General features: G+C 47.9%; 1 protein-coding gene across 1 annotated transcript in view; it reads right to left on the reverse strand.

The window, feature by feature from the left end:
- NPR1 (natriuretic peptide receptor 1) overlaps positions 1-23,845 on the reverse strand; it is a 790,721-nt gene that overhangs the window by 398,793 nt on the left and 368,083 nt on the right. Inside the window, exon 4 of the mRNA XM_086947572.1 lies at positions 22,965-23,100. Coding sequence (XP_086803698.1) covers positions 22,965-23,100 — 136 coding nt within the window. The remainder of the gene's footprint in view (positions 1-22,964; positions 23,101-23,845) is intronic.

Consider the following 23,845-nt stretch of genomic DNA (forward strand, 5'->3'; position numbering starts at 1 on the left):
TTTTTTTTTGCACTTTTTATCCGGCTCGAATTAGAACCGAAGGTATTGGGGCGCTTTGCCCCAGCACAGTTACATTTCACAAGGACGTATGCGCACCCTGCACTACAGCGCTATGATGAAAGCACGGGACACACACAGCTAGGCGGAGCACAGAACATTCAAGAAGGCCTGAGACGTTGTGTTCCCCCGACACCGAACGCTCCCGCTTATACTGTATAGGAATTGCCTTTAAATAGCGCTTCCTACCCCTGGTGATGATGGAACGGCACGTTTCCCTCTACTGAATGTGTATTTACATTATTCATCAGGGGGAGCCTGCTGCTCTGGGCTGAAAAGAGGATAAAAGGTTTGCTGAGGCAGAGGTCATTGTGTCCGGGACTCCGTGTTAATAGCGCGCTTTGTTCGCGGCGGAGTCGTGTACAGAGCGCGGCCGGGTCTATCAGGTCGGCCCTGCATGGCTGCAGCCGCCCTACGGGGACAAAGGGGATTACAGGCTCCGGGGAGCACGCTTCAGGCACGCGCCTACGCACGAGCGTAGACAGCGCGGGGGCGGGAGCCGTGGCGCGAGGATCCGGAGCGGGAGAGAGCAGGGCGGGGCGGGGCGGGGCGAGGGACTGAGATCAAGATGCACACCTAGGGCAGGTGAAGGAACTGAGTCCAGGGCTCGAGTAGGGTGGACCGACGTCGTCCCCCCTGCCAAACAGCTGGACTTCACTCTTCGGCCTCTCTGGGACGAGCTCGGAGCTCACAGCACGCTGCTCACGTGCCGGCTTCCCTGATGCAATCGCATCTAAGGGGTGAGCGAGGGGAGAAACTGAGCCTGATGATGCAAGCCACCTTTCGTGATGTCACTTCCTGCTGTGACGTCACTTCCGGTGACAGAGACTTGTGCCCTGGAACTGACAGTCCCCCTAGAACCAGCAGTAACTAGGCCAGGCTGAGCGAGGGTCTATGAGAGCAGCTCTAGAACCGGACTGCAGGGCGGGGCAACGGACTGGAAGACCAGTGGTGGAACCAAGAATCAGTCCACAGGGCTGGGAGAGGGAATGAGAAACTAGCCTAGACCCCAGGGGAAGGGCCAGGAACTGATAGGGCATCTCTAGAACAGTGCTGTCTAAACAAATTACAACTACTAACCTTCGCGTCCCAACTACCTTCAATGGACATGCAGCGGGCACGTTTTTAATGTAACTAAATCACTGTGTGGGAGCGCACTGCCATTTACAGACCGCATATTTTTCATTGAAATAGTCACAAAATTTACACAAACGTACAGATTTACTAATAAAAGGATATTGCACACAATTGATAATGCGTGGTTAACGGATTTCAGTGAATATGTATTATTTCTGTATCACCAAGTAAAGTGTCTTGATTTGTTCTCCTCCTATTAAAACCTTTATTCCATCACACTTCAAACTTACAAAAAAAGAGTGTGCTCTGGAAGCAAAAAACAGAATCTGTCAGATTTGGGCTACACATGTGTGTTAAATAAATATTGGGGGTGGGGGGGGGGGGCTTTTGGCGAGCAAAGAAGAAGCATAGAACTTAGAGGCAGCCCAAAACTTCCGAAAGTAAGGAGAAGTGACTTATCGGTTATCACTGTCCACCTTAGAACTGGGGAATAAGGTTCGAGTACCAGCCACGGTTTAACATCCTGTGATTTATTCTGGGCAAATACCCCGCTCCCCATGACTATAATAAATAATTCATAAAGTAGTATGGTTCTTCATCTGCCCGTCTCCAGTGCACAGGGCAAGATGAAACTGCAAAGCGAGAAAATAAACTGCAGAATTGAAGGCGAGAGACTTCACAGGGTGCCTGAGGGAGGCGAGAGCTTTCACAGGATTCCTGAGGGAGACGAGAACCTTCACAGAATTCCTGAGGGAAACAAGACTTCACAGGATTCCTGAGGGAGACGAGAGCCTTCACAGAATTCCTGAAGGAGACCAGAGACTTCACAGGGTTCCTGAGGGAGAGAAGGGACTTCACAGGGTTCCTGAGGGAGGCGAGAGCCTTCAAAGGGTGCCTGAGGGAGGTGAGAGCCTTCTCAGGGTTCCTAAGGGAGACAAGAGCCTTCACAGGGTTCCTGAAGGAGGCGAGAGCCTTCAAAGGGTGCCTGAGGGAGGTGAGAGCTTTCTCAAGGTTCCTAAGGGAGACGAGAGCCTTCACAGGGTTCCTGAGGGAGACAAGAGACTTCACAGGGTTCACGAGGGAGACGAGAGACTTCACAGGGTTCACAAGGGAGACGAGAGACTTCACTGAGACTTCACAGGGTTCCTGAGAGAGACAAGAGACTTCACAGGGTTCACAAGGGAGACGAGAGACTTCACAATGTTCCTGAGAGAGACAAGAGACTTCACAGGGTGCCTGAAGGAGATGAGAGACTTCACAGGGTTTCTGAGGGAGACAAGAGACTTCACAGGGTGCCTGAGGGAGGCGAGAGCCTTCACAGGGTTCCTGAGGGAGGGGAGAGACTTCACAGGGTTCACGAGGGAGATGAGAGACTTCACAGGGTTCCTGAGAGAGACAAGAGACTTCACAGGGTGCCTAATGGAGATGAGAGACTTCACAGGGTTCCTGAGGGAGACGAGAGACTTCACAGGGTTTCTGAGGGAGACAAGAGACTTCACAGGGTGCCTGATGGAGGCGAGAGCCTTCACAGGGTGCCTGAGGGAGGCGAGAGCTTTCACAGGGTTCCTGAGGGAGACAAGAGACTTCACAGTGTTCCTGAGGGAGATGAGAGCCCTCACAGTGTGCCTGATGGAGGCGAGAGACTTCACAGGGTGCCTGAGGGAGGCAAGAGCCTTCACAGGGTGCCTGAGGGAGACAAGAGACTTTACAGGGTGCCTGAGGGAGGCAAGAGCTTTCACTGGATGCCTGTGGGGGACGAGAGATATGGTCCCTGTGGGAGAAGAGCCTTTACAGGGTGCCTGAGGGAGACAAAAGCCTTCACAGGGTGCCAGAGGCTTCACAGGGTGCCTGCGCAAATCATAATATTCCATACTCGCCTGAGCTGCGGCTGAAGATACCTAGGGGCCTTCTGCACAGGGGGAACTGGGGGGGGGGGGGGGTTTGACGACTGGGTGGACACTGGTGTGCAGAGAACGGGAGACCTATCCTGTGACTCAGAAAGGCTCCCCTTTGATGACTTTCGGGCCGCATATGATCTACCCCAGGGCCAGGCCCGGACTGGCCAAAGCGGGCACCGGGCAAGCCCCCGGTGCGCCGCACAGGTGGGGTGGGTTTTGTGCCCCTGGTGGCCGTTTTTGTTACAGGGCCGAATCGGCCCTGTCACAAAATCGGCCGAAAACTGGCCCTGGCAAAGAGCTCGGCGGCACCGAAGACCCCCCGCCCCCCAAAGGGGGAGGGGGGGCCGGCCGAGCACTTTGCCAGGGCCAGTTGTGGTTCCCTGTCCGGCCCTGCCTAGAGCCACTTCCTACTACATAGGGCATTTACCATGAGCATGAGAAATCATTGGGGGACCGGAACTGTGGAGCCCCAAGCGCGGTACGGTTGCTGATATGTCTCCTTGTGGGCGGGGAGGATAAAAACAGTCTCTTGTCTTTACAGAGCCATGAGCCAGGATATCCAGCAACCATTGGAGTGAGTGCCAGCTCTGTGGGAGGACAACTTTGGAATCCCGCTTTCAGAGGAGGCCTGGGAGGGTGTAGCTGAGGGAACACTAAAGGGAACCAGGAACGCAAGATCTAAACTAGTCAACTACTATGGCTTATCTCCCGCCGGCTCGTATCAGGCAGCATTTCCATGTCGAGGAGGCGGCTTGCCCTAGATGTGAGCTTAGAGAGGCACACATTCTGCACATGTTCTGGGACGGCCCGCACTGAACCCATTCTGGGACGAGGTCCTCCGTATTATAGGGACGATAGTGGACAAGGAAATCCCACACATCCCAGGGCACTGTATTCTGGGATGGTTCCCACACACTGCCAAGACTAAAACAACTGCAACATTCCAAGACCTGGCCCTAGTACGAGCCAAACGGGAGATCACCAGAAACTGGAAATCAGCAGGGGGACAGAGAGTGGGGGCATGGAGACACAAACTAGAAAAATGGGCAAGTGCTGAAGGGCGACTATTACTGGCAGAGGCAGAAAGAGGCATAGGCACCATTGACACAGCCAGAGCATGGGGACAGTTAGTAGATGACCTGACAGCACCTGAACAGGAGCAGGAACAACCAACGCTGGACGGCGCACCTCCGCGAAACCAAGCGACAGGTGAGGTACAGGGCAGATAGAGAGGAGACAGGCCCCCCCTGGGAAGGCCCCCTCCCCCCACATCAGCATAAAGGCATGTGAAACACATGTTCAATAGATCCTTCTTCATGGAGGTACCAGTCGCCAATTATCTGAGGAAAGAGAGTAACTAGCGGACGCAACTCAAGAGGGAGGGAGGGAACGGGGCACCAGTTGGGTAGTTTGAATATAATGTACCAGCAATACGCTAAGATATATGTAAGCAATGCTTGGTCTGAACTGTATGTAAAGTGTTGATATACTAAATGCCAATAAAATCTGTTTTAAAAAAAATCCTTGGAGGGATGAGATGAGGTGGGCAGGTATGACGTCACGGTGAAAGGAGTCCTAGGTACTGAATATTCGACCCTAAGTACGGGGTAAAAGTGCAGTTGATTAAAAGCCACCTGTGAGGGCAACAGACAGCCCTCACCCACAGCTCCTAAGAAACGACAACCAGCAATACCTCCTGCCCAGAACTAGTGTTCTTACCAGACTCACAAATGTCTGCAACATATTTGGGAAATTAGGTGGTGATGTTGGGTTGGATTTTGTTTTAAGTGGGTGAGAAAGGGAAAGGCATGAGGAAAGGCATTGTGGACTGTGAGATAAGAGGAAGGGAACAAGGGGATATATCCTAGGGAGAGAAACAAAGAGCGAGACGATTCATCCACAGGGCATGGAGAAAGAGTTAAGGACAACAAAAGAGAAGGAAAGCTAAATAAATTCAATGTGCGGAGAAAGAGAGCAGATGACAATGGTGGGAAGGCACATAGGAATTAGAGACGGGTATTCATGCAAGAAGAATTGACATTGAGAGAAAAGAAGCTATAAATGGACACAACTTAGAGAGAAAGAAGAAGAGAAAGTAAAGAGAGCTGATGTAAGTGTGGGAGTGGATTGGTGTCACCTGTGGAGCAGATGATGGCTGTTGTGAGCAGAGGGATGCATCACTGCTAGTGTGAGTAGTAGGATGAATTATGCTTCAGTCAGCCCAAAATGGATAGCTAATGTTTCGGTGGGTATGGATCATGTCTGATGTCTGCAGCAGGATATACCATGACTGTTGTCAATGGTGGGATGGGTCATGGCTGGGGGAGATGTGGAATAGAACATGGGTGATAACGGCAGAGGGATGGATCACAGCTTGTACTCAAAGGGGCAAGCATCATAGCTGGTATCTGCAGTGGGATGCATTATGGTTCTTTTCAGATGAGGGACGGCTCAGGATTGTGTCTGCAGTAGAATATATCAACGCTATTACCAAGGCGAAGGATCATGCCGACTGTCAACAGTGGGATGGATTATAAGCGGTGTCAGCAGTGAGATGCATTATGGTTCTTTTCAGACAAAGGACAGCTCAAGGATTGTGTCTAGAGTAGAATATATCATTGCTGCTGTCAACAAGGCGAAGGGTCATGCCGACTGTCAACAGTGGGATGGATTATAAGCGGTGTCAGGAGAGGGATGGATTATGACTGCTGTCTGAAGCGGGATCGGTCACGGCTGGTGGAAGCAGTAGACTGGTCTTGAATGGCGTCTGTAGTGGGAAGGATAACTACTGATGACCTGAGTGGGTTGGATATGCATGTCAGCAGTAAGATGGACCGCGAGTTTCAGATGAGGGATGGCTCTTGGCTGGTGTCCGCAGGGGATGGATCGTACATTTATCGGGAGATGGAATTATCTTGGCTGGTGTCGCATGTGGAATAAATAAATGCTGAGGTAGAAGATGGACCATGGCCGGTCTCAGCAGATCAATGGATCTTGGCTGGGGTTAGCGATGGGAGGAATCATCGCTGATGTCAGTGGTGGAAGGAGTCGTGGGTGGTGTCAGCAGGAAGATAGCCACACCTGGTGGCAGCAGTGGCATGGAACATGGCTCATGTCAGCATTTCGATGGATCCTGGCTGGAGTGGGAAATGGGAAGGGTCACACGTGTCATCGGTGAGATGAACTGTGATTGGGAAGGGTCACACGAGCCATCAGTGAGATGAACTGTGATTGGTGGAACAGAAGCCGCGGCTCACGATTAAGCAAAGGATGGCCGACACGATGGCACAGCAGCGGTGAAGACTGTGTTGGTGAATCGCAGCCGCCTGGATTACGATTTAGAGGTGAGCAGTGTGCGGTTTGATGTGCAGGGAACAGGCAGTCGCACCAATCACCATCTCCATGCTGTAAGAAGCAGGGACTGTAAATCCCACATAAATTCCTCTTCTTAAGCATCACTGATAGCGAACTGAGTCTCGGAGTCAGATAATCTTCTTAGCCGAAGGCGGCATGTCAGCAAACTCTGGTAGGATCCGGGCTCGTACCGCCAGAGATTTACTGGAGACTCCACAGCACTCCAAAGGCAAGCGGGCGGATTAAGGGGCTGCATTTCACAGCTCAGGCTAACCTGCAGCTTTGGCAGAGATCAGAAGAAGCAGGAGACTGTTTGCTCAGACACAGAGAACACACTGTGAATGGAAATTTAAGCGGCGTTGGAGGGAGTGAGCCCTCTGGAGATAGAACAAGACTCAGCAGGAAGGAGCTTTAGTACTGGCAGGCCTCTGATGTCAGGAGCCAGGCAGGGGTCTACGGTCGCTGTACTTATAACTCTTTCCTTAGGGAACACGTGGGACCACCTGCTACCCACAAACTGATGCCCTGCAGCCCGCCCAGTGGTCACTGCCGACCAGGTAATGACTGTCTGATGCCCAAGTAGTGACTACCTGCTGCTCATGAAATGCTGTCCATGTTTTCATCCCTTTCAACTGTTGTAGGCGTGCGCCTGGAGAGGGCTGAAGACAATTGACATATAGTGACCACTCGCCCTATGGTGGTGCCACCTCTACACCTGCATGGTAGCCTCTTTCCCACTGCAGGTTAACATGTTTACTAGTGCATGTACATCTCTTAATCGCTGCATGGATTCTTCTTCCCTGCTTCAGATAAATTACAACCCTGCTGCAGGTTGAACCCTTTGTCTCAGAATCTTAAACTCTTTCATGTGGTGCAACTCTTCCTCTGTAGCAGGCTAACCTCTTTTTTCCTGCAGCAAGTTAAACCCTTCATTGCAGTAAAGCTCATATATCCCCAATAGCAGGCGATGCTTTGTACCAGGATATCTATTTATTTGGTGAGAAATAATTCCTCGCCTCCAGCAACTTAATCCATTGTTTTTTGTAAAAACTTTGTTTATTGGGGTTTCTCCAAATCGGCAGTGCACATCCACAACAACATGGTTACATTTCGTCCACCTCAGCCGAGGCGAAACTTAATCCATTATTATGGAAGATGGTGCATAATGGATATGTTGCTGGTACTGGAAGCGGGTCCGACCAGCTTCAACCGGGTTCTAACCTTTGGAACTGGGACTTATCTGATTCAAGCCACTTAATCTCCCTGTAACCCCAAAAAAAATATCAATAATACGATAATACGATTTATTAAATACTCGAGCATCCTGATCTAAAAATAATAGTTTTAAGTTGTTTCCTAAAAAGATCTTCCGATTGCACCTGACGAACTGATAAGGGCAAGGTGTTCCACAACTTTGGCTCCTGGTAGCTGAAAGAGCTGCCACCGAGCGCACTTTCTTTACTTTTTCGAAAAGTCACCAGCAATTCCACTGCAGATCCTAGGGGCCGGATGAACGACAAGAATTAGCATGCACAAACGGGTTTGCGGCCCGTTTGCGAATGCTAATTCTCAAAGTGCCATGTATAAACACTATTTTGCGACTCGCAAATAATTTGCGACTCGCAAATAATTTGCGACTCGCAAAATAGTGTTTTTCGACTTGCTGTTAGGAATGGGCGTTCCCTTCCTAATAGCGAGTCACAAGCCATGTACCAATGTTTTGCGACTGCAATTGCAGCCGCAAAGAACTTGCAAATTACCACCCTCTTCAAAAGGGTAGTAATGCAGTCGTAGATCGCTGGCTCTGAAATATTTTTTATGGGCAGGCAGTGGTCCAAGGGACCACTACCTGTCCTTAAAAAATTAAATGAAAACGTTTAATTTATTCTTTTTTAAATGCATCCCGTTTTCCTTTAAGAAAAACGGATGTATGACGGTACCACGTGTACTTTTACAACGCGTACCGTTACCACGCTACTTTTACCACGCAAGTCGTTACAACGACTTGCGTGGAGGGGCGCTGGATAGTAAATTATTTAATTTACTATTCCAACTCCAGTCCCCGTGGACTCTAGGGAAAGGAGTTGGATAGTAAATTAAAGTATTTACTATCCTGGAGCGCCCCCCAGCGCATGTCGTTGTAATGACGTGCGTGGTAAAAGTAGCGTGGTAACGGTACCGCGTTCTAAAAAATCCGTGGTAACCATTGTATACCAAGAAAAACGGGTTGCAATTTAAAAAAAATCTGTTTTATTGAAAAGCAGTCACAGACATGGTGGTCTGCTGACCTCAGCAGGCCACCACCCCTGTGAGTGCTGGCCATTCTCAATGGGGTCGCAAATTGTGAGTGGCTCATTAATATTCATGAGCCTCGCATTTTGCCACCCCATTTGGAATCGCTAACAGTGTCTCTGACACTGTTGTACATTTACTTTTGTGACCCGCAAATTGCGACTTGCAATATTTCGCAATTTGCGACTCACAAAAGCAAATGGTTGTACATCTGGCCCTAGATTCCTTGAGGGGAAAAGCGGTTTTACTAACGACTGAAATTATCCCGGCCCTTTGTTAGCAAAAGCTTTGTGAAAAAATTTAACCCCTTGCCCGCGGCCGGAATTCCGCTCCGGTGCGGCACATTCCGATCGCGGGCGTGGTCGTGACGGCTCCCGCCCGTCATCAGCACACGAGCACTGTGTGCCATGATGGACGGGAGCCGTCACCAGCAGGCAAGGGGTTCAACAATGATCTCTGCTTAACTGGCAGCCAATGTAATTTCCTGTGTGCGTTCCCGATAGATGCACGCTTTGGCAAATTCAGAAGAAGGCGTGCCTCACAGTTTTGCTCTCTCTGGAGTCTGTCGATCTGTCCCTCAGTGATTCCAGATACAGAACATTGCAATAATCAAGTTTCGATATAACCAAAGCCTACTCTGGTAATTGGCACAAGATTTTATTCAGCATCTTGAGCAGTCCAAGGCATTTTCCTGCCACTGCAGTGACTTGACTGTCAACAGACATCTCATCATCAAGCCAAACACCAAGGTTCTTGACCTTAGGATAAGGGACAGGAGCTGAGCCCAACTCCTGAATCCAACATGCAGTGGACCAAATGTTTGCTTGGTTGCCACAGGTGAGAACCTCGGTGTTCTCAGCGTTGAGCTTGAGACAACTGAAGTTAGTTTCCCTAGCAACTTGTGCAAGGCATAAGCACAGAGTGGAGGCCATCCGAGCCGAATTCTGTGACAGTGTGATGATAAGCTGCGTATCATCTGCATATGAAATTATGGTAAAGCCCCAGCGTTCGATGATATCCTCCAGCGGTTCCATGTACACATTAAAAAAGTTGGGCTCAGTGAGGATCCCTGCGCACACCATGTTTCACAGGAAACCCTTCTGACTGATGGGGTTTTTGTGACACTTGAAAGGTCCGTTCTTGCAGAAATGAAGCGACCCAGCTCAGTGCTTTATGACCCACACCACAACCCCAGAGCTTCTCAATCAGGATGTTATGGAACGCAGTATCAAACGCAGCACTAGGATCCAATAGCAGCAGCACCGTAGAATCGCCCATGTCCAGAACCTGATGGACAGCCTCTCTCACCAACAACAAGGCTGATTCGGTACCATATGAGGGGCAAAAGCCAGAGTGAGTGCTAGGCAGCATGTTATGGCTCTACAAGAAACTCAAGAGCTGTTTATTAACAAATTTCTCTGTTATCTTGGAGAAGGCCTGCAATAGCGAAACTGGCTGGTAGTTTTCTGGTTTGGTGGGATCCAATAATGATTTTTTCAACAGTAGATCTACCACTGCATGCTTCTAGCGCCCAGGAACCTGACCTGATTACAGGGAGCAATTTAACAGTTCGCCCAGAAGTGGGTTAACCACTTCCCTGCTTCTTTCCGCAATGGACGATGAAGCTGGGTCCAGCGGTGAATCTGACTTTACAGAAGAGTTCACCATTCGATGAACAATCAAACCAGGCTCTTATACATTCAATATCTCTGGGTTTTGCCAGGAAAGTATCATACAGCTGATTCACTTTGTCAAAGAAGAACTGGGCTAAGACATTACATCCCACTTCAGAAGGTGCGATCGAGACTGAGACTGGCAATAAGGATGAGAGTGACAGCACCACCGCAAATAGCTCACGAGTGGAGTTTTGAGCCGTCTGAAATTTATTGGTGTTAGAATCGCGCCCAACGTTCTAAATTCTACAATGGTAGATTGTTTTGACTACCAAGTAGATTTTTCTTACAAATGGGATCACATGTCCTCCACCAGATGTGCTCAGGGTGGTTGCACTGTTTTTTCAACACCAACACCTTTTTGATAAACCATTCTGCCGATGTTTTTTGTCTGCGGGTAGGTTTGAGTCTCTAATAGAGCAATATGATCTAGTGCTCCCATGATCCACTTGTTACTTGTTCATCTGCAGCTCAATACATCTGTCCAAAATAGGCCGACTGGTCGTTAAAGCATCACACAATTTTGCTGGTGCAATTTTGGTCAATCGCCACGCATGCGCCACCTGTATAGGTGCATGACTGTTAGACCCCTTCTCACACAAGACCGTAAAGAGGATTGCAAAAGGATGCGACCAGGTAAGTGGAATAGGCCACTCGGTCACTAGACCAGCTACATTTGAGAAGAAAGGGTCCAGCAAAGGCCCCAATCTATGTGTCGAAGTGGTTACATGTTGCAAAAGCTGCATACTGCATAAGTCAGCAGTTACAGTGCGCGGCTGCCACCCAGCACACTTCCTCGAAGTGTGAAATCAAATCCCCGACCACCGTGAAATTATAATAACCCAGTACCAGTGGAGACAGGACATAAGCACATGCTGACACAAAACTGGATGCTGGCCAAGGAAGGCAATAGATCAAGCATCCCTTTATTGAACACTTACTGGTCAGTGCAAGAGAGAAGATTGCAGCTTCGCATCCCTCTATCTCAAGCTCAGAGAAGACGCAATGCAAAGATTGTTTAAAAATTATAGCGCTTGTCCATTTTTGTACTTGCTTATCGACTCGCAAGTGGCAAAACCCCCTGGAATGGCTAGTAGCAGATGAGGGGAAGACTGCTCTGTCAGCCACGTCTTGGTCAAAAAAACTGCATCTGGCATGTGCTACTCCAGAAACGCATGCATCTGATATTTATGTTTAACCCCTCCCATGCTGGTGACGAACCCCAGCTGTCACGCCCCGTGGTGGGCGTGTGCTGATGACGGCTGGGGTTCGTCACGGCCCGCCCTGTTCTTTTGTTTACCGCACAGCGGTACAATCGCGGCCGCAGCTAATGACTTACAGCTGATCACAAAAAAGTTTGGCTTTGTACTCGGAGGTTTGAGATATTTTAACTTTATTGGCAGTGCTAAGCCAGTCACAAAGTAAAAACCCGCATTTCTGACAGCGTGTTTCTGCCCTGGCTAAGTTTAGTACATGTTGACAGGTGCTAGGCAGTTCCTTCTCAAAATCCACAAGTTCCCTTCTTCAATAGTGCCTAGGGGTTAACTCCAAACCGGCAAGGGTCCTGGACAATGTTCTCTCTCATTTTTTTCCTCTGTGTGCAGCAGTGGAGGGTCTCTGTGCGCTGCACCCATGGCTATGTGCGCCAGTAACCAGACCGCTCGGGTGTGCAGCACCAAATGTCACTTCAAACGTTTACTTAAAAAAGTGAAAACATCCTATCAGGGTTGCTAGTCAGATTTAAGGACATCTGAGCAAGAGTCCCCAGCCAGGCCAGTTCTGACAGGTCGAAAGTTGTAGCCGGATCTGAGGACTGGCCTTAAATTAAGGCATACATCTGGTCCTCTTGGCAGGAAGTAATGGGCAAATGAGAAAGGGTGGCAGATTTTCACAGAGGAAGGAAATACCAACTCGTCCCTCAGATGGAAGGAAAGACCAATACACTTCCCACTAGGATCACAAGGTTGTGGACAGAAAAACAGGCTGGTATATCAGAGATGAAGATCAGCAGATTTGCAAAGAGGTGCCCACTGTTTTGTGCAGCACAGAAACAGACCCCAGATCCCTAGGTTCTGGACCTTTGGGAAGAGCTGGTAGACATTCCCCTCATGGGCAGAAGTAAAAAGAGCTATGAATCTGGACAATAGTTTTACTGCCACAACTGCTGGTCACTGTTACAAAGAAACAGGGGAACACAAAAGGTATAGTATAGGGACCTTGGGCAGTACCATATTATAGAGAACATTGGTCCCTATTTTTTGGAGCAGAGATTACATTCATACAATAATCATACTCTAAATAGTTAGTATGTCTTTTATCCAGCCGGACAAGAATTTATTTTTCATATAAGAACAAAATTAAGAAGTTGTTTCAAACATTAGATGACAAGTGGGCACAGCCGTGACCCACAGAACATTGAGACACAACAACGAACACAGAATGGCCAAAGGCCAAAGTAAAATACGTCTGTACACTTATGTTTAGAATATTACAGACTTAGATCATTTCTTTATACACCATTGCACATTACAATATTGCTTAATCATATTGCATATGGCGTACGGGTGTCGACGACGTTTCGATGCCAGCACTAGATACTGGGCATCATCTTCAGGACAATTAGATCAATCATTGTTGTCTTAAATAATAAAATTACACAATGCCTTTATCGCATTACTGTGGTGAAAGTGCAAGGGCACATACGGGCGGGCGCGATGGCTCGCATTCAGTGCATGTGCGGGAGCGATTGCTTGTGTTCAATATTGGCGGTCGGCCAACTGGTGGGACCGTAAAGGTTGGAGAATCTCACTTAATATAGAAATCTCAGATCCAACCATGTGCGCGATCGCACGATTTCAAAAGCGGGAGCTCAATGGCATGTCCGGCTGCACTGTGTTGAGTGGGAGTCCAACAATATAAAGAGCTGTGGGGCAGTTTATGTTAACTACCCAACGTTTTTTGTTCAGCTGGCTTGTGCCGTGCTCCGACCAGGGCCGGACGGGGAAACAAAACCGGCCCCGGCAAATTGCTCGGCCGGCCCCCACTCCCCACTCGGGGGGGTTTGGGGGTGCTGCCGAGCTCTTTGACGGGGCGGTTTTCGGCCGATTTTGTTACAGGGCCGATTTTGCAGCTACGGCCAACCGGGGGCCCAAAACCGGCCCCTACCCGTGGGGCGCACCAGGGGACTGCCCGGTGCCCGCCATTGTCAGTCCGGGCCTGGCTCCGACGGAGTATCTATTTGTCTGATGTGCGTTGGGCAGACCTTAATCTCCCCTTAAGACAGTCTTATAAGGACCCTGTAACATATATACATGAGTAAAATGGTGCCTTTGGATTATATATATTTAAAAAATAACAAGACTATTAACATTGTATAGCCGCCTAGTAGTTAGATTTTATAATGGGGATGCTGCTGGTCCGTAATGTGTCAGGTGCCCAATATTTAACAAAAGATTATTTTCGATCTATTAAAAGGAAAGCTTTTTGCGTCAGGCGTTTCCTAATGAAGAGTGCCAATTCCGGGAAATGGTGAGCCTGCGTTCAAAGCTGTTCGTGGTGCACCGGATCTCTTAATTTTTTCCTCTACCGCCCCCATGAATTGTACGAACCGGAAACTCCAGCTGTTGGTCTCCTCCTCCAAGGCAAGCCTTCACTGCTTGCCTGCAGGTTCTTATCCTCCTGGTGTTAAAGATTGTTTTCAAAAACAATAGTCGCTCAGGGTCCAGTACACAGCAGGTGCATAATAGATGCGTGATGCTCTCTTCTGCTTTCCCTCAAAGGCGGCACTTGGTTATTGCTGAGGATGGCTTCCATGGTGGAAGGTGCGGCAAGACGGGGAGGATTCCTATTCGGGACCGAAGATATTTCTCTTTTAATCTCCTGTTAAAGCCAGCATCCAGAGCGTTTTGCAGGCTGGGGCATGTATAGCTCTGCAGCACACACCATCCATGAGACCTTCCCTTGTGCGATTCTTTGTCCTCTACTACTGACAGACTTTTCACTGTCTTATTGAAGCTGTTTTGCGCTCCCGAAGTTACCCAGAGCTCCTTCAGGCCTAGGCGGTTTATAGATGCTGTCAGGGGGTCTCTTGCTGTGCAGGCTTTGCTTGAGTTTATCTCTTTCCACAGATGGAAATTCAAAGAGTTTTGTTTGGACCTTCTGATCCTATACCAGCATTTCACATAGGCGCTGTTTCGAGATATTTTTTGCGATTGCAAACCAAACTCCAGCCTGATTTGTGCAGGAGATACGTAATTTGGGAGGCTGAAGATTATTCTTGCTGATCTCGACACAGTATGCCCCAAAGTATCCCCATCTCTTCCCCTGAGGCACTCGTTCCCGTAAGTGATAGCTGGGATTAACTTTGCTTGTAAAACCTGTAGTAGTGGGTTAAATCTTGGCCCGGCAGTTTTAAGTTTAAGAGATTTTAGAGCTACCGCTATTGAGTTACCTCTCCGTTTTAGGCAAAGTTCATTAGTGCGCAGTCCATGCCCGATATGAATGACAGCTTCCGCTTGGACACCGCTGAAATGTTGTAGTACATTTTACAGCTCTTCTTCCATAAGAACCAGCAGATGAAAACTGTCCTCTTCAACTGGAGACAGCTTACTGAAGCTTTATTTTGAAACTAACAGAAGTGGGTCATTATCCTTGGTTGGATTAGGGCCTAAGCCATCTTTGCTACATCAGTATACATTTCCAGAGACATAGGGTGAATTTTAGAATATTTTATTTCTTAAGTTACAAAATACTTCTAGTTCTAACACAGCAGTGGGTCCTACACAACTGCCTATTGCAGAATCTTCCTCAGTGGTTGAGCGTCTACGGGGGCTGCAATACAACAGAAGGGCCCTGTTTTCTAAGAAGCCTGCCTTCGTAGCTGCTTAATGTCGAGATTACCTCATAACAAGGTTTGCTAGTCTTTAATTTGCATCTTGCCCCTTTCGCCATCTAATATACTGTCCCTGTTGCTATCTCGCACTCTAGTATGATGCTTTGATACCTGCTTTCTGCCTTGGCTGCCGTTTTTCCATATTTCACTTCCACTTTCTCTTCCCCTTTGCTGCTTTTCTCTTGCTTCTTCTGAGTCCAAGTCTGATAATGCAAAATAAACTCTGGTTCCCAAAAACGAAGCGCAGTCAGTCGTGGCTTACAAATCTCGCCGGTGGGGGGGTCGAGGGGGGGCGCGTTGTGGTTATCGCGCTGGGGTTACCGCGAGGGGGGTAAAAAATAAAAATAACAAGCACTGGCGTTGCCAATAGGTCTCGCAGTAGGAAAGTTGGAGCTTTTACAATTGCAAATAACAATGCCTTTTATTTTTGTTTTCATTTTAAAAACATAAAGGGCTTTGTCATTTACAAAACCAATAGCTCCAACTTTCCTACTGCGAGACCAATTGTGCACTGCACAGTGTGGGTGAAAGTGGCACTGCGTGGGTGTGAGTGGCGTTGCGTGGGTGATAGTGGGTTTGCGTGGGTGTGAGTGGTGTTGCGTATCTGAAAGTGGTGCTGTGTGGGTAAAAGTGGCACTGCGTGGGTGTGAGTGGTTTTGCGTGAGTGAGTGAGTGAGTGCGTGGGTGAGTGGCATTGCATGTGTGAGTGGCGTTGCGTGGATGAGTGGTGTTGCGTGGATGAGTGGCGTTGCGTGGATGAGTGGCATTGCATGGATGAGTGGCGTTGCGTGGATGAGTGGCGTTGCGTGTGTGAGTGGCTTTGCGTGGATGAGTGGCGTTGCATGTGTGAGTGGTGTTGCGTGGGTGAGTGGCGTTGCGTGGGTGAGTGGCGTTGCATGTGTGAGTGGCGTTGCGTGGATGAGTGGCGTTGCGTGGATGAGTGGCGTTGCGTGGATGATTGGGGTTGCGTGGATGAGTGGCGTTGCGTGGATGAGTGGTGTTGCGTGGATGAGTGGTGTTGCATGGGTGAGTGGCGTTGCGTGGATGAGTGGCGTTGCGTGGATGAGTGGCGTTGCGTAGATGAGTGGCGTTGCGTGGATGAGTGGCGTTGCGTGGATGAGTGGGGTTGCGTGGATGAGTGGGGTTGCGTGGATGAGTGGTGTTGCGTGGATGAGTGGGGTTGAGTGGATGAGTTGCGTTGCGTGGATGAGTTGCGTTGCGTGTGTGAGTGGTGTTGCTTGGGTGAGTGGCGTTGCGTGGGTGAGTGTGGTGTTGCGTGGGTGATAGTGGGCTTGCGTGGGTGTGAGTGGCGTTGCGTGTCTGAAAGTGGTGCTGTGTGGGTGAAAGTGGCACAGAGCCTTTAATGTGGCCTGGCGCAGGAGAAATGCTGCTGCTGGGAACAGATGGCCTGGCCGTGAAGCAGGGGGCGGGGCTGCGCTGGGGAAGCCTGTGGGAGGGTGATTGATGCCTTTGATGTGGCGATATTAAACACCCCCCCATGACGAAGTTAAACAGTGGAAATTCATTGGGAGAGCAGACTAAAAGTCACGTGTCACGATAGCGCACGTGATGCATTAACACATAACCGCATCTGCCTTGACAACGCAGAATGCACAATTGGATTGGTAAATGTTGTGGCTGTAGCTGTACAGTGTTTCCTGTCACCAGGTTTGTGTTGCTGTCACGTTTTGCATCGGGTGTCCACTCCTAAAGACCTTCTTCTGCCCTGAGGACAATTTGCACTGTTTGAGGTCTGGGAACCTATGCTTGGCACGTGCCGTTGGGCCTCAAAGGCGTCGTTCCTGTTCACGTGTTTCAAACGTGCAATCCTTCGTGCACATATTTTAATATTCTAGATAAGCGAGTTTGTCAGTTTGTAAGCGATTATTATTAATATTCTGGGCAGTGTCTGTGCCGTTTCTGCTGTTTTATTGTAGGGAATTTGAACTGTTGAGACAATATTTTATTTAGGAGCCTTTATGTTAAAGGCTAAAATTGTAATGCAAACACAAAATGCTGCAAAATTAAAGCACTGGTGAGAATACATGTGACGTTGAATTTTCTGGTTTGTGTAAAATGCGCAGCTCCCACGGATGGAGCATCTTGGCGCTTTAGCTTCGCTTGATGTGGTGCGCGAGGGCTGCAGCTGTGCTCCAGTACTGTAACAACGCACGCGCCTTACTGGCTAGGCCTGTGTAAAGCATTCACAAACATTTTCACGTTAGTGGTTGATATCAGCAAGTATACAAGATCTTATTTATGCTTTTAAATTTGAAATTCCGATTACCAGAAACGTATGTTCAAAGCAAACCGTCATGTGGTTTTAAGGAAAAGTCCACCTTTTGCACGGGCTTAAAGCAGCCCCACAGCTTTGTGTGCAGACAATGACGCTGCCAGGCTCTCTGCTCTGCTAAGCTTCTGTGAATGAGCGTTCAGATTGTTTTAGGAGGGACGGAACTGAAGTGCTGGCGGGCAGAAAGGACGGCCATGCGAGGTGGGAGGAGATTGAGGCGTCCGCAGCTCTAGTGTGGCAGGCAGATGGCGGAGGGAAGCCGGATGGGGGCGGGAGAGCTTGGGCGGGAATGCGAGAGAGGGGAGGCGGATTAGGAGGGAAGCCGGATGGGGGCGGGAGACTGTTGGGGGGGCGTGCCTGTGGGAGGGTCATTGAGAAATGTTGCGGCGGATTCGGAGGGAAGCCTGATGGGGGCGGGAGAGCCTGGTGGGGGGGCGTGCCTTTGGGAGGGTGATTGAGAAATGTTGCGGCGGATTAGGAGGGAAGCCTGATGGGGGCGGGAGAGCCTGATGGGGGGGCGTGCCTTTGGGAGGGTGATTGAGAAATGTTGCCGATGCGCGTGCATGTTTAATCACGTGGTTCACGTGAACGGCATGAAAACCGCGGGGCTGAAAGCCCTTTGGTTTCACGATGTTTTCGCCACTTGAATTCTCGCTCTGCTCGATGCGCTTGCGCACATTGATAGGTCGCGAGACCTAAAAACAAAACTTACCTGACCGGTCCCGCGCTGCTTCTGCTCCTGGGCCGGGTCCGCGATTTCCTGCTCCTGAACAGGAACAGGCATGCTCCCTCCCCTCCTGCAAGCGAATCACAATGCTGCAATGGCAGCGTTGTGACAGGCGTGGAGTCTCAGACAGCGCCCAGATGGGCACCTGTAGGGAGGCCATTTTCTCTATCTAGGCTACATATCGAAAATGTGCACATGATTGCTTTGGTCAGTGGAAAGGATAAAATGAGTTGGAAGAATAGTTGAAAAAGAAGGATGATAAAATGAATTTAAAAAATATGGACTAAAAAGAAGACAATTTATTTGAATTTAATTCATTTGATTCATTCAGTAATGCAGGCTGTGCAGCTTGGTGGAATCTGTTATGGTTCCCCTCGCGGTTTGTATCATTATAGCGCAATGAGGCGAAGCGCGGCAAGCACGCACGCCGATATAGTTCTGAATTGGTTTAAATCGGTAAGAACATGGGATGATAAGGTGTGCATCTCACCACCTCTAATGCTCATTAAATGATTTTCGTCTCAACTTTGGAGAGGTAGCAACCGTGTATGAAAAGAGTGAAACATGAAAAAAGCAAGGATTAGGAAAAGTAGGGGAAACAATGGGAAGATCTGATTTTAACCCCTTCGGTGCTGATGACGGCTCCCGGTCGTCATCAGTTACAGTGGGCGTGTGCTGATGACGGCCAGGAGCCGTCATGACCACGCCCGCGATCGGAATGTGCTGCACAGGTGCAGAATTCCTGCCGCGGCGGAGTGGTTAACTGATGTTGACTGGCACAGGAGCTGGGTTTCCGGTCATGATGGATTAAAATCGGTATGCGTGGAGTATGCAATTCTAAAGCAGCAGGAATAATCATTATAGTTACTCAGATGAAATTCAGAATGATGTCATTATAAACGTTGATGCGGGGGGATCAATGGTTTTGGGTGCTCTGGACTTGAAGATTGTTTTGTTTGAAAGATGGGATTGTTTATTGGGGGTTGATGAGGCACCATGTAGAAAATGGTGATATTATAATGCATTCTAGGTTGTGTAGTGTTTATCATAATAATTATGGGGAAGGTGAAGGATAGCGTGTAAAGCTAGTCCGTTGTTTAGTTTGGTTGAGAGTTTCGGGAGTGGCACATGTGCCTTAACACCTGTGGGAAATTAAGGAAAGCATTCAAATGAAAATCAGGGTTCTACTGCTCAAAGCAGTTTATATTCTAAAACATCATGCGACCCGATGTTTGCATGCAGCCTACATAGGGAAAATGTAAAGTGTACATGATAGCTTTGGTCGGACCCAGGGCCGACCAAACAGTCAGGGTACTTAAGTGGTGCAAGCCACTGCTCCCCGACCCGCCCACCCCAACCAGGAATATCCTCCCACCCGCCCCCAGTCAGGCATACCCCTGCCTTCTGCTTCTTCGCAGTGCGAGAAGCAGAAAATAAAATGATCTTTAAAATACCATTTTTAAATTTGAAATCGAGCGAGAAAGCAGTGGGGCGACGCTGCTCCGCCCTAATGGAGGAGCTGCCCCCGAGTGCAGAGGGTCTCACCTGCAACCACTGGCTTAAATTAAGAACTGAGTGAGAGCGTCTATTTACAGTGAGAAAGTGAGTATACAGTGAAAGAGAAGAGATTGGGGCAAGGATGTATGCTATGGACAATGATGTTGATGAGTGGCACAAGAGTGTGAAGGGAGTGAGAGACTGGATGGATTGAGAGAGTGGATGGAGTCAGCGGTCAAAGTGCATTAAGAAAGAATGTGAACTGTGAAGCTGCATGCAGTGGAGGCGGGGTCAGTGAGCAAGGGGGCGGGGTCAAAGGTTTGGGTAAAAAAATAAAATATTCTGTGTTATTTTTGGTCTTTCACCGTTGGGTAGCTACATATAAAATAAGGCACAGCATAAATGTAAAATAAATTTAAAAAGTTGTTACTCAGTGAGAAATTCACCATAGTACATTATGAAACTTCTATTAGTTAATGGACTGCAGAGGTCTGTGTGTGTAACCAGAGAGCCACAGAATTAAATCTTAGTTGGTGCATTGCAGAATAGTGACTTGTGTATTTTTAGTGCTACGAGGTCACAGCCTGTGACAGAAAGCACAGTGAATGTGTAAGCCATTATTTTAAACTTGCATTACACAACGTATAAGATAGACTGCAAAGTTTCAAGTTAGATGGTGTTTCCAAAATGTAGATTTTAGTCATTCCCAGACTGTACATAATGCAATTGTTTTACATTACTGTCCTTTAACTACAAGACCTCTGGGGTAGTAAGCGTTGCATAAATAAAATTACAATTAAAAGCACTTCAAAGCTCAGTTGCTAACTCTTCCACCACCACTCAAAAAGAATAAATCTTTGTCATCACAAAGCTTAGAGTGATTCGATCAATTAAAGCCAGTACCGGCTTCCAAGCATCCTTTACATTTGCAGATTAACCTTTACATTTGCAGATTATCTCATTGCGCACATTTGCATATCTTCCAGGCAAGCAGGCACCCTGGCAGGAAGGCTTGTTTAGCTGTCTGCCCTGCTTTGGTTCCACAGCACAGGAGACTCGCTGAATGACACTTCAGCTGAAGCGTTTCAACTATCGGAATTAACCGTACCGGGATGGTTGTCTTTTGCAAACAGTAGGGAAATGGTTCTTCATAAATCAAAAAAGTATAGGTATGTCATGCCCCTCTGACCCGCCTACTTTTACCTCTGGATGGGGCGTGAAAGAAAATGATGGAGACGGTGTTGATCAGAGGCAGGAGGGGGAAAGAAGTGAGACAGTGAGCTACGGCCTAGAAAAGTCATCTGTGAACACTGCAAATGAATGCAACAAAAGCTAGCACAGACTTCATTCTGTTGTGTTATCATGCATAAAATTAATTTACATTTCACCAAGGCGAGAGATGTCTCTCCTAGCAAACTGAAGTTGTTCAACCTAAAAAATCAGTCCTTTCTCTATGCAGCCTAACCAGCTGTCTGCGTTTTAGAAGGACAAGGGGACCATGGAAGTCAGAAGGAACCTAGGGTACTAGTAAGTTCTACAGGAACAAGGGTCCCTTACAGGAGAACATATCAAGTAGTACACCACAGAAATACAATCATCCCTTTGTTTTACATTAACATTGAAATATTGTATCTGTTTGAATTGAAGGAAAAGAATGAAAGAAACATAAAAGTGGGTAAATATGTAACAAAAGAAGAAGTCAATTAGACTGTCAGCACTCAGGCATGGAGCAGCATGTGGCTACATTGTGTGGCTACATTATACACAATGGAAAAGCCACAATGACAGAGCACCTTTGCTTATATTGAAATCAACGATCAAACAAATTAGGTCAAGATACTGAAATAGACGTCGTTTAAATCCCTGTCAAGCTAGAGGGATCATCTTTAGGACACAACAAATTATGCCTGATAGAATGTCCGCTAAACATAAGTATACATGGCAAATAGCCTAAAAAAATGGCGGGAGCCAAACCCGGATTGCGTGATTATCTAGTATTACAGGTACAAAAATGAATGCCCGTAGTGACCACCGGCACTATCCCATAAATTATAGGTAGTTGCTGGCTCGTGATGTACTGATCAAATCGTCTCGATGTATCCAGATGTAGTAGTCCAACCGAGGTGCACGGAGAATGAATCACAAGTGTAGAAGCGGCAAGTGGCACATATATAGGTGAGAATAAGTGCTACAAGTCGATTTGCCCTCCATGCACTGCGGTCGGACTCCTACATCTGCATACATCGAGACGATTCAATCAGTAAATTAGAAGCCAGCCGCCACCTATAATTTTCGGTAAGGTGCAGATGGCTGCATTTTGTATGATCTATAACTTCTTCAAGAGTCTTTTCTTTGTATTCATAAAGAGGGCATTGCAATAATCTAGTTTTGTTCCTATAAGGGCAGATACTGCTGTTTTCCGCAATTCTACTGAAATAAAAGGGAGTACTTTCCTGAGCAGGTTCAATGAGAAAAAAGAGGCAGAAGTGATGTACTTAATCTGGTCCTCGAAAGAAAAGTTACAGTTGAACTGAACTCAAAGGTTTGCAGCCTTTGCAACTGGAGTCGGTAAGGTTACAAGCTCCTGAAGCCACCATCTTGGAGACCAAAAAGAAGAATTCCTACCCAACAACAAACTTTGGTTTTGGAGGAAATGAATATTAGGCAGTTTGCTCTCATCCATTCCCCTGTATGCAAGATAACATTGCAGAAGCTTGTGGCAGTAGCCTCTGAATTTCTGGTCATCTACACCACAATTTTAGGGTCATCTGCATAGGACACAAGAGTAACGCCATAGGAATTAAATATGGTGGCCAGTGGAGTAACATAGAGGTCAAACAAAGTTGTACAAACTTCATGCCACTAACCTTTAGCCATGCTGAACAGCAGCCACGCTGGTGTACAACATGACTAAAACACATTGGCAAAGCCAATAGCTCTATATAGGTGAGACCTATTGGCTTATAGCAGATGAGGAGAGCCATTTTCCAGGCTTCCATTAGGCCCATGACGTCCATGCTAAACCAGTGAATATACCACCCTACATTTTCTGTCTCTTTACCTTACTCTTGTCCCCTTTTCATAGTTTTCATAGTTTAAGCACCCTCCTTCTGTCTCACTTTGTTATCTTTTTCTCTTAGTTCACAAAAATGAGTTCAGTACCCACCGCCTGCAAACACCAGTAAAAATGTAGCACTGCACTCACCGTAAAAGGTCCGATTCCACATATGGCGGGTGACGGCGGGTCCATCTTGATGGCTCCCCCCCTCGGTTAAGGTGTCATTGATGGCCTGGGCATACAGAAGGACCCCGTCATGAAAGCCAGCAGCAATATAATTCATCTGAAACAGAAAAGTACCAACTCAGAACTTTTTGATGTTTAAGTACATTTAATGAAACAACTTGTTTTTATTTCAATTTCTGAGGGGACAAACGGGGTACTATGATAGAATGTGTGCCCTTTTTACTGCATCCAAAGAACAGATGGCATACCAGTGCTTAACTTGTGCCAGTGTTTTCTGGTGCTCAGCACCAGCACTTATTTCATTTTACTGGCACAAATTTATTCAGTCCCTCACATGGTGGCGCTGTCAGACTATTTCTTTTTTTTAAAAAGCAGATGAGCAAAGTGTTTATCAATTAAATGTACAACTAATAGTATTAATATTAGGGTGCTTAGACCATTCTTAAAGCTTTAGATTACCTAGTAATCATCCATTCCAACCTGAAACAGCGAAGAAAAACACTCTTCCAGTAAGTTTAGCAAGGCACACTTGTTAATTCGCTCATGCCCAATGGCAGACGACATAAACATAAAGGTAAAAGGGGTGGGGCGGGTTGAAGCACGGGCGGGGGAGCACAGGGGGTGGGGTAATAAAAAAATGACTTACCTGAAGCTGCAGACCGTCTCAGTGTTCTGCTACTTTCTGGTCCCAGCAGACCCTGGGACAGCATCAGAGACTCCCTGTGCAATCCCCGCACTGCTATCGTGCGATGACCAAGAGCATGAGAGCAGCATGGGGATTGCCCTGAGCGGGCTGGTTAAACGCTTGCTCTGGCACAGGGAGTCTGTGCAGTTTCTCCCAG

Source organism: Lissotriton vulgaris, chromosome 12, assembly GCF_964263255.1.
Source record: "Lissotriton vulgaris chromosome 12, aLisVul1.2, whole genome shotgun sequence".
NCBI classification, from domain to species: Eukaryota; Metazoa; Chordata; class Amphibia; order Caudata; family Salamandridae; genus Lissotriton; species Lissotriton vulgaris.